At 41.9% G+C, this 12,109-nt stretch overlaps 1 protein-coding gene across 3 annotated transcripts in view; it reads left to right on the top strand.

The window, feature by feature from the left end:
- Nucleotides 1-11,175, top strand: part of LOC111847625 (voltage-dependent R-type calcium channel subunit alpha-1E-like) — a 109,055-nt gene extending 97,880 nt beyond the window's left edge. For all 3 annotated transcript variants that reach the window (XM_072704016.1, XM_023818979.2, XM_023818980.2), the window contains 3 exons: nucleotides 181-322; nucleotides 7,573-7,736; nucleotides 7,845-11,175. In XM_072704016.1, the coding sequence (XP_072560117.1) occupies nucleotides 181-322; nucleotides 7,573-7,736; nucleotides 7,845-8,336 (798 nt within the window). In that variant the 3' untranslated portion in view covers nucleotides 8,337-11,175. The remainder of the gene's footprint in view (nucleotides 1-180; nucleotides 323-7,572; nucleotides 7,737-7,844) is intronic.
- Nucleotides 11,176-12,109: the final 934 nt, after the last annotated feature.

Here is a 12,109-nt window from a genome sequence, read left to right as displayed (position 1 = left end):
TGTTCCCTGCCTCACCACCATAGTTACTGGTTTTTACTGGTATTTGTTTTTTTTATTTGTATGTGGGCTGACTGCAGGGGTGGCCATGACAACCCCTTAGATCTGCCCCTGCTTAGCATACTCAAAACAGGACAGAAAAGCATGATTCATTGTGGAGTATGTTTTGTGTGTGTGCAACAGGGTGTGATGGATCGCAGCTCGATGAAGAGATCCTTTTCCACGATCACGGACCAACGTGTCAATGGGTTGTGGCTGGATGAGCACTCCTTCAAGAGGGACAGCCCCGATCGGACATACAGACCTCGACAAAAGAGCTATAAAGGTACTGGTTAGCTTCATGTTAATTGTCGAAAATTACTCAGACTGGTTGAGGGGCATTATGTAATTTTGTTACTGAGACGATATTAACATACATGTGAGGCAAATAGCACATCACAAACATGAACTGCTATAGGGTCAACAAGGCCTAACTGCAGCTAGGCTGAGCTTCCAATGAATGCTCATGTAACGCAGGTCCACGTGCTGTGCCACTCACCCCCTCTGCGTTGTATTCTGGTGTACATAAGGCACTGGACACGGGACTGAATCTCAGATGTTGTAATGCTCAAACGCTGAAATAATAAAACAAAACATGAGCTGCGTGAGCATAGTCTCATATACCGGACTCCCCATCCGGCCATGTTAGGAAAGCTTTTTCCTTTTTGCACTTTTAACATAACAATACAAAAAAAAAATTCAAAAATTATTTCAGGTACAAATAAAAAAAAAATAATGAATTGATCAGGTGAATAAATAACTTGAAATTCTTATATAACAAATGCAAACATTAATATACATAGTTATCTACACATACATGAAAAACATATAATTATCCATAACCGGTTATAATTAATACATATCTAACACATATTTAATAGATACATATTAATCAATACCTCACTTCTTTTGCTAGACAAAACAGACAACCCTACAGTTAAACTTGCATTCTAATACAGCAAATACACTTCCAACAAATTTACGTTATTGAAACAAAATAATACCTGAAATAATAAAACAAAACATGAGCTGCATGAGCAGAGTGTCTCGTACACCTGGCTCCCCTGATGAAAGTGCAAAATGCACGTCATGAATGTGGAACGGCACTATCTCCTTAGCATGCTAGTAAGCTACTCCGCTAATATGCTACCATCGAGACACAATTTCATGAAAACTTAAATGATCATAATCAAATTGCCAAAAAATTCATGCAAAACTAGATACAGGCAGGAGATTAAAAAGATAATAAAATAAACAATAAAATGCCTATATGAAGTAATAAATGGAAATGTTGTGGTGAAATTATAAATCACATTTTAACAACTGCTACAATCACCCCTCCTTGAATTTCACCAAAATCATTCCATCCCTGAGACTCTGCAACACCCAGAAGAGTTGATGCCATCAAACACTCTTCACTCTCTGGACCAATTCACACAAAAGATTTTATGGTTCAGTTAAAACAGTTTAAATCTGTCAAACAGATTTAAAGCAGTAGGGAAGGTTGTTCAGGCCTCCTACTCTTCAAGAACACTAAGGTGCAGTCTACACCCCATTATACTTGGTCTCCTGAAATTCAAGCTGATAGAGTCTTAACCAATTATGCTTTCAGCATACATAAAGTGACAGGAAAACCCCTTATGCTATAGACTGAGCTTTCTGTAGTGGTAACAGACCCGATACAATGGGTTTTTGGACCATATTTTCTATAAGCCTAGTGACTCTTGTGACTACTACTGTATTTCGCACTGTAACATGATCAGTGTCTTGCCTGTGTAAATCGGAAGGGGGTTCATTGTGGTGCTGAGCCAAGGTGTGAAACTTGTCAAGGTCAGAGACAGGAACAACCTTAGTTTCTGTAAAGTCACCATCACGAACAAGAACTCTGTCAACCTGTTTCACTGGAGTTAATGGGACAAGTGACTTAAGTGGGAACTGTGTCAGACTTGCTTTCTTCATGGTCAACCAAAGAACTGACTGAAGTAGGAATCATGTCAGACTGTTTGTTGGGTGAGCCAGCAACTTGTATATTATCTTGTCATCCTGCATCTTGTGAAACAAGCTCTTCTGCCACAAAATCTCTGTCAACACTATGACCACTGTCAGAAAGTACCCACAAGGACGTCCACGCTTGAGAAGTCTCTTTATCCAAGCTGCTAAGCTCATCTAGTTCTCCACAAACACTGAGATCATCAGCATTAAATGAGTCATCCATTGATTGACTTTCCAGTGTATCATGGACAGGAAGAAAAGTCACATCCAGCAAAAGGTTTCTGTGCACAACCTTGCACTGGCCCACAGAATCTCTGATATTGTACATATGAGTTTTTGGGCTTCTCTTAACAACCATATACACCACAGGTTCCCACTTGTCCGCTAGTTTCTTCTTGCCCCACTCTTCTTTGTTGGCAAGCAACACCCATTCTCCAACCTGTAGCAACACCTTTAACCTTCTGATTGTACTGACGAGCCTGACATTCTTGTTCTTTGACGGTGTGTTGCTGAGTGATTCTGGCAGCCTCCGTCAGGTATGACATAAGGGTCTTAGAGTAGCTGCCGAAGTCAGCCACAGCAGGATCAAGCAGGACAGTCTTAAATTGAATGTCTACTGGAAGTCTTGGGACACGGCATTGTAAGCAAAGGTCAGTGTCTGAATCTGTTCTGACCATTCCTGTTTGGCTCTCAAAGGCTGTGGTATGGGACTTGGAAATGCCAGACAGTTGCAGCAGCTCAGACACCAGTTCACTCGAAACTGGGTCTCTGGTCTGAATGAATGCACTGGGGGAAACCATATACACAATAAATACAGTCCCACAACTTTCTGGCAACTTGCTTGGCAGTCTGATTCCTACACGAAAAGGCAAATGCCATCTTTGTGAAGTGGTCAGTTGCCACAAGCACATCAACTGAGCTTTTATTCCTGTCTTCAGTGGACCAGAAATCAATGCAGACAAGTTCCATAGGAGCAGAGGTCCTTACGCTCTCTAAAGGGGCTCGTGCTGTGGGCTCCGGAATCTTAGCAAGTACACACCTCTCACAACACCGAACATATATTCCTTCACATCCCTTTCCAAATTGAGCCAGAAGAACTGCTGTCTTGCTAAGTGGAAAGTCCTAACTTGTCCTTGATGTCCTGCCAAATCATGAACTCCTTCCAATGCATTGCTCCGCAAACCAACTGAAACCTTTTGGTTTTACTCACAGGGTGTCTCCCTATACAAAATCTCATCCCTCACTCTAAGCTTATCCCAGTGCTTCTGCATGGCCAGCGATCTTGCATCCATACTATGTCTCTCTCGTCTGGAGGGACGTCTTTTGCAAATCATGAATGGCAGAACACTGTAGATAGGAGAATCCTGGAGTTGGTGGTCCTCCAATTCTTGCAAGGTAAGTGAAGACAAGGTATCTTGACCAACTGATTGGAGCTGTTCAACATGTTGGATAAGGCAGATGGCTCTATTCGCTGCTTTACTCTCCTAATCACTGTGATGTAACAAGGCAGTCTTGACCTCAGATAAGCTGCAAGAAACTACTGAGACGAGGGCGGGTGTCGATTGCTGAACTGCCTGAAGTTGTTGAATCCCAAGTTAAAAATTGTCCTGCACCTCTTTAGCTGCAGTGCTTGGAGCCTGGAAAAGCAGACTGGCAAAGTCGAGATCCCCAAAAATACTCAACATCATGTGCATGAATGATGCTGGACTGTTGCAGAGCCCTTGTGGTATTCTATTGTACTCATACAAACCAACAGGTGTTGTGAAGGCCGTGTACTTTTTATCCTCCTCGCACATTGGGATGTTGTAAAACCTGGAAGTGAGGTCCATTGCTGAAGAAGGCAGCAAGTTTGCCTGGTGAGGGAGTGGGTGGACATCCTTCAGAGTCTGCTCATTCAGCCACCTGAAGTCCGTACAAATTTTCAGACCACCATCCTTCTTCCACACCATGACAAGAGGAGAGGTATACTCGCTGGTGGATTTATGGACAGGGTACCCGCGGTCATGGAAAACCTGGGAAAGTTTTGGAATTTCGAAATAATTTTTCCAGGCCCTGGATAAGTTTTTGAATTCTTGGATAGAGAGGAAAAGTTATGGAAAAGTTTTGGAAACTAGCCTTGTTCATTTTTTTTTCCTGCTTCATTCCGCAACATGCTAACAGAAATGTACGAGTGGAAGTCAATAGTTAACTACCTTGGTAAACATCCGTTTCTGCGCAGATTTCGCGTATTTGAGATTGCTGCTTTTTTGCTTGTTATTCCAGTTTTTATGGTTTATTTTTTTGCACGTATTTGAATTTTATTGATCGAAACTGAGATCGGGGCAGGACAATTACTTTCTGAAACTGCATGATCATCAAATCAAATCAAATCAAAGCAAACTTGTGGGTTTTGGAAATTTTTCTTGTGGTACTGGAAAAGTTTTGGAAAAGTCATGGAAATTTATTTTACCAGAACTGGGGGAGCCCTGTATGGAGCTTTGCTGGATGTCAAGGTCCTCACTGCAATACAAGGAAACATTGGCAATATTGGAATTCCTCTTTAGAATGACTGGTCTTGATGAAAGATTATCCATCTTCACCGGCACCCACCGGTCTCCCCACATCGGTGTAATAGTCCGTCCAATCAGAATGTCCCTCGGTCTTGACCTAGAAGTACTAGGCTTCATGATAATAGTGCTACCTGCCACTGGTACATCGCTGGGCAACTTGCCCCACACTAGATTTTCACACTGAGGAAGTAGTGTGACAGCACAAGGCAGCATTACTGTTCAAACCTTGTACGGAACCTCGCTGCCCCTCCATCTGATGATACACTACATAACATCCAAGAAATGGTCATAGTCAAGGAATAAGTGTCTATGTTACGCAGATACAAACTTCCAGTAGTCATCATTGCTCTTCATAACATGTCACACTGGCCGGACACTACTAAGATAGGGACAATGCGTTTTACTCCATAAACAGTCAGTGTTAGGTCATGTATGCACTTGGGATGAGTTTGCTTTCCCCCAAATCCAACAAGCATAATCCTTTCAGCTGACTGAGGTTCTCTCACAAGAGCTCCAGCTTCTCTAAGTGAACTTTCAGCCGCCTCACTCATAGTACAAACCATGGACCCAGAATACAACATATCCTTCAATTTAACCTTGTCATTCACTGCCACCCGAGTGTAGAATAATTCACTGAAAGCAGGCACCTCTCCTGACACCTGAACCACAACTTGATATCCTTCTGGCATAGCCGAACAGGTGTTAACATAGAGAAGCTCAAAATCTGACTCATCTACTTTGAGGGTTTTTTGTCCATCTCCCACACTACCCCTCTCCAAGTGTGGGTGTACTAGTTTTCCGAAACATGACTCTGGTTGGTGTCAGCGTGGCCCATCTGTCTCTGTCTATGTCTGTTGCAATCTTTCTTCCAGTGACCAGGGGCCTCATGTATAAACGGTGCGTATGCACGAAAATGTTGCGTATGTCCAGTTCCACGCTTGGCGTACCTCTACACATTCTCACGGCAGCTCCAGACATGGCGTACGCACATTTCTGCTCGGTTTTCTAAACGGACGGCACCCAGTGGCAAGTCATTGCTACTGTGGTTTTCCTTTTTAAACTCACAATCATGACGCTGACTTTATCCAATACACCAACATTAATTGTATGTTGTTTACAAAAAATTCAGATTTCCAAGAGCAATCCTTTTAGAGCTGTGTGCTGAACTGGGGCCGGCATTACAAAGGCAGACGATGAGGAATTGCGCTATACCTGTTCTTTCTCAAGTTCTATCACGACCATTGGTAGGCGAGCAGGCAGGAAGCGGGGAAGTACGAGGCAGGCAGGCAAGGATTCAGGACACGAGGGTTTATTACGGGGAATCGAGGGAAGAACAGGACAGACGGCAACAAGCATCAATGACAGATCTGGGGATATAAACTCCACTGACGTGGACTTAAATACACAAGACTAAGGGACGGAAATGCAGAACAACTGAGAACAATCGGGAATTCACATGAGGTAACGAGGGGGGCAAGGCAAATAGGAGGATCGTACGAGCAGGTCATGTCAAGTTCTGCCCACTCTCAGGTTCTTAGCCACAGGTGCTTTTCAGCGAGAACTTGCGGACCAATCGGGTATTTCTCAGTCAACACCAAATCGCGCCATGCCAGCTGTATGAGACGGCATAATCCGTTTGTCACCCAAATATATAAAATTTTCTTACACTGTGGTTGAACAGGCAAAGATTAAAACGCTGCGTTTTCCCAAGGGACCTTCACCACATTCTTAGCTTTCCCCATTAGTATACTTAATATCTCTTGTGACTGCTGAGTTGTTGGTCTACTTTTCACGAGAAAGACATCTGACTGTATGACAAATCTCATCCCAGACAAATTCAATTCAGTGGGTTTCTGCTCTGTCTTGGACATCTCTGCTGACATTGATTCACTGTCTCTTTTATCACACTGTAATTATGTTACAATAGACTGAGCAATCTGATTAGCCAGCTCTGAAATAAGGGTGCTCAATTCAGCATGAGGTACTGCTGGTGGGGTTTGTGGACCCTGGGCATGAGTGGAACAGAACCTGGGGGTATTCAACCTATCTACCTTAGGTGTCTGTACCCCATCTCTGAGAAACAGAGGGGGTTTCTCCCTCATAAACGCCAGTTTCCTCGGAACTCACTACCAATTCCATTACAATAAACTAGGCACAAACTGTCAAAAAAAAAGAAATGAAAAAACAACTCACATACAATTTGCGCTCTTGGCCCTTTAAAGTCTTGGTTAAAATGATTAGTTGTCCCAACACATTAAATGTCCCACACACTACTGTTGCGACCAGCTTGGAATGATGATGAAGGAGATGAGTTTCCCACGGCAATCGAGATGACGTCCATACTTGTAGAATTCGAGTCACGGCACCAATGTAACCCATGCCCACGTCTTGTGCCGCTTATCCCCTCTGCGTAGTGTTCTGGTGGGACTGGACATGAGACTGAATCTCAGATGTTTTAATGCTTAGGTGCTGAAATAATAAAACAAAACATTAGCTGCGTGAGCAGAGTGTCTCGTACACCTGTTTCCCCCTCTGGGCATGTTAGGAAAGCTTGTATCACGCATGTACTTACATTACCACCCAGAATGCGGCCCCACACACAGACGCAGGAACATACAGGAAGGAGATTAAAAAGCTGCAATAAAATACCTATATGCAATAATAAGTGGGAATGTTTTGGTGAAATTATAAACCACATTTTAACACCTGCTACACTCAGGTACAAGTGTAAACAGCATTGGAGCAAGAGCTATATAGCATCCAGCATCTTTCAGGCAAAGCAAGAACCTAATAAGATTACTATTCAAACTAGCAGACAAAATTGCGATGCTAAGAGAATCCAGGAACATGGAGTGCTATAGGCTACTAGAAGCGTTCCTTGAATTGATGGGTCTTGTGGTGTCTCTTGAAGGTGAAGAAGGAATCTGATTATGAGATATGGGTAGCTTTATAGGTTGCTCTCCTCTGCATCACCTTTTTATCTGAACTTTTGCAGGTTCCAGGTCAGAGCACTGGCAACAAGGAGACAGGGAGCGGGGGCGGTCAAAGGAGCGGCTCCACCTGCTGTCTCCCGATGTGTCCCGCTGCAGCTCTGAGGAGCGCAGCCAGCAGCGGTCCCGCTCCCCAAGTGAGAGCCAGGCCCATGCAGCCCACAAACAGGTAGCAGCTTTTGGCAAGAAATGCACAGCATGCAGTATTTCATAAGATCAACTTATGTATTTTCGGGCCATCTGACACCTCTGAGCTACAAACACTTGTTTCTTCCAGGGCAACAGCTCAGATAGTCCTGTCCCGTCCACATCAGAGTCCAGCACTCCCAGCAGCCGCCGTCATGGGCAGACACCTCCACGAGCCCGTCCCCACATCTCTTACTCCCCGCTCGTGTGCCACACTCATTCCTGTTCGCCTGCAGACGATGGTGCAAGGACCCTAGAGTCCGAATGTGTTGACACCCCCTGGGAGGATGAAGGAGATGAGGCCTCCGATCTTGGGCAGATGGCAGCAGGCAGCCACAGTTCCACACCTCACCAGTACCTGACCATGCAGGATGACGGCAACAACAGCCCCGACTCAGCTGGCGTGGAGGAGACGTTAACCTTTGAGGCAGCCGTGGCAACAAGCTTGGGCCGTTCCAACACCATTAGTTCTGCTTCCCAAATGCGACAGCGCTGGCAGGTCCCCAATGGCCATTTCCGGAAACGCCTGACCCAGGCAAGCTCCCTGGCAGGCTGCGAGCTCTTTGGCGAAACCAATGAGTAGGGCTGCTGCTTGGAGCAAACAGATTAAGAGGGGAGAGATGTTCAGCACATGGGTAGAAAAGCAAAAGGGAAAGTTATTACAAATCAGTGAAAAGTTTAACTTGGTGGACAGTGTGGCAGATGTATATACAATTTTACCCATTTTGACGAGTCTACAAAGTCTCAGTAGAGGTATCTCCACAGTATTTTTCCCAGCCTATAATATACTGTGTCACGATTAACAATATAAAAATGGAGACACAATGGAAATAATGTACTGTGCGAAACTTTGGAAATCTCTGTATTCAGCCAATTATTCTGCAGCTTATGGAGTGAAAAACTAAGGGCTGTATACAATAGCGACTAAGCTAATTACTGACAAATTTCCTTCATGATATTGTTGGAGAAGTAACAGTTTAGAGAGGATCAAATGGTTGCTAATTAAGTCTCGAGTAGGGACAGGAATGGCAGCCTTAAGGTGGTTAAATTAGTTCCGCACCTTAAAATAATTTGGGATTTTGGTCGTCAAGAAAACGTATAGCGTTTTCTGTAAAGGAACTTCTTTAGAAATATGGAACTTATAGGTGTTTTACGTATTTATTGAAAAATTATTCAAGAGCTTCCCCTTTAATAGGCAAAGGAGCCTGAAAGACAGGAAGGTTACAGCAGGTGTCATACCAGAAACAGAACAGATCTCCCTTCTTCCTCTACAATGCCGGAGTCCAGATAGCAGTGTTTCTGTTTTCTTCCATTACTCAGTGTGCCATGTGACTGGATACTGCATGTTCAATTCTATGAGAACCTTGCTAAATTCCAGCCCTGCTGTAAAGTTATGCTTCATTGTACAGCAAGACTTGGCTGTTGATCGATATGACAACCCCAACTGGATACATAGGATTATAAAAAGCCATGTTACTTTGTAAATATAATGAAGTGCATTTGGTCATTATCATTTTTAATGTCTTTCCCTCAAAATTATGATATTTGCATCTAGAAACTGGAGCCAATTCCATTAAATCAATATAAATTTATTCTTTCAGAGGCCTGCCTTATCAAACTTCAAACTCTTCTTTATTATTTAATGGTGTTTCTTGTAATTTTGATGCAAACAAGGCAAGTACTGTACTGTATGAACATTTTGGTAAAATAGCTTTAATCTGATAAATTTACTTTTTTTGCATATGGAATACTCTAGTGGAAATTGTTAATATTGTTATTTTTTACAACATACCTGATTTTAAACACATGACAAGTCTGGGAATTTGATTGATACATGATTTTTTTCTTAATATCCAGTATATCATATGATAAACATTTGTAAATAAACTATAGAGATCCAACTCAGTGGAAGAAAGTGAAACCACTCAGATTAAGGATACTTGACAGATTTCATTTCGTTCTTATTGGAAAGACATATTATTCCAATTATTCCGATATTCCGATATTTTTCTCAACTGTGATTAGTCTATGAAACAGAACAAAGTTAATAAAGGAAACCTAATTTAACCAATATGACCAATATTTATGGAGAGGTGAGCTGAGATGAAATATATTGAAAACAGAAGGAAGTTAAGCCATTCAGGTAAGTCTGAAATGAAGTTTTAGCTTCACTGATGACAAGTGATGGTGGAAATTTCCTTAACAGAGATACGATGTTCACTCTTTTTTGTAACCTCTGGTAAGTGTAAGAAATTGTGATTTTGTAAGTCTTTAGTTATTTCTGTTCTTTATGATTCTGTGCCCCCCTCAATGTAGTACAATTTTGCTTTGATTTGGTTATCAGAAAACACCACAAGTATTTTGTTCAATATCAAATCCATGCAGTATGTAAAGCAAATCTACATTACCGTGTATGTTTTGCTATAAAAGTCTCAATTTCATCAAAATGTTAGATATATTTTGGATTTTATACAAGCATTACACCTTTGTACATTTTCTTTTTTAATGTGATGATTGCAGAAAAAACATAGCATTTTATTGCAAAAGAGTATATTATTTCATTGATCTTCCTATTCCTAAAAGTGTTTATAAATATCCTTCTATCAAGTCATTCAAAACATATATGGCAAAACTGGAAGTCACCTCCTCTGTTATGTATATGCAGACAATTCCTACAAGAAAGTATTTCCTGAATTTTGTAAGACTGTCAATAACTCTGCTGTACTTCATGTTGGGAAGAAGCTGGAGCCTGGATTGTTTTCAGTTTCTCAGTGTCACGTGTATGTCTGTCTGTGTGTCCATCTGCCCATCCTTCTTACTATCTATATATGTATACTTTATGTATTGGATGTACTACTTTAGGGTGTTTACACTATTACATATGTTCTATTTTAAATGATTGGAAATTGGCTATTATTGAGAATGGCTTTGAATAGTGTGCACTGAAGCAAATAACACTGATTTTCCAACAAAGAGCCAACATTCCTAGATCTGAATTGTGTGTATATGTGTGTGTGTGTGTGTGTGCGCATGTTCACATGTGTGTGTGTGCATTTCTGTATATACACACACACACACATACATGTATGTATGTCTGTATAGTCTTTAATTTCATCCTTTTGGAATATTAATACAGTACAAAAAATTGTTTACTTCCCTCTATATGGCGCCAGTCCTGTGACATATAATGGATAACAAAAGAATACATTTGCACTTGAATTCCTGGTATAGAAAAGCTTAAGTTTCTATATATATGTAGTATATATAAATAAAATGTCTCTTTGATTGCAATGTTTATATTTCAATTTAGACGACAAGATATTTTAGACTTTGTTTTGTGAAGGATGGTTGTTTACAGTTTTATGTGTAAAGAATCCATAACGATTATGCTCTTTAATAAAATTGCAACCAAGATACTGAAACTGTATTTGGTTTGAAAACAGCTTACTCACCCCTTTACTTTGAACATCAAGTCAAAAAATCTTCTTGCCAAGACCGAAATAGGAGTGTACAGACAACATCGGAAGTGTCACATTTTGCATATTATCCATTAAAGTTCATGGGCATCGTAGCAGGAAGATAATGGTTTGCGTATTCATGCCTCTTCTGCTAATTAAGTTTTTGAGGAATTATCCTTATTTTCCACCACCACAAAGTATGGGCCAGCCCTATGCTCCAGCATTGGGGTTTGTATTTTATTAACAAATACATAATTAATAAATAAATCAATCGCCAACTTATTGTGGCAGATGGTTTTGTGCACCTCTGTGATCCTAGGAGCTATGTTTTCTGGGGCATTTGCTTGTGGAAGGTTTTCTAAAGGCAAATTGGTCCTTTGTGAGCATTGTGATTTAGAAAGACCTCTATGATGAGAAAGCATAAGAACTCTGTAACCCCTCCCAGATTAAGGAGACCACGGCCCCTCCCTGGAGCCAGATCTGGGTGTGGGGAGCTCAAATCATGGAGACTGGCTGGGGAGAGCCTGAAAGAGTTACATAGGTCCTCCCTCCTGTGGGCCCACCACTTGCAGGGGGGGTCGTGGGGGTCCAATGCACTGTAGATCGAGCAGCAGTCGAAGACAGGGGCCTCAGCAACCTGAGGGTTGGCTACCAAATCTGGCTTTAGGGATGTAATCTCTACATCTCAGTACACTTCAGTTCACCCCAGTGAAGTAGAGGGTTGCCTCCCTTCAAATTCACAGGCTTTGTTTGGGGACAGGCTCTGATTGTTGTCTGTTTGTGTTTATGCACTGAACACCAATTGAGAGTATCTGGTTTCTTGGAAATCTTGGATGGGGTGTTGGAAGGCATTCCCTCAGGGAACTTCATTCTACTGGACAACTTTAACACTCATATG

This window comes from Paramormyrops kingsleyae, chromosome 21, assembly GCF_048594095.1.
Source record: "Paramormyrops kingsleyae isolate MSU_618 chromosome 21, PKINGS_0.4, whole genome shotgun sequence".
Lineage (NCBI taxonomy): Eukaryota > Metazoa > Chordata > Actinopteri > Osteoglossiformes > Mormyridae > Paramormyrops > Paramormyrops kingsleyae.
The sequence above is the reverse complement of the archived record's forward strand: the minus strand, read 5'-3'. Positions and strand labels throughout refer to the sequence as shown.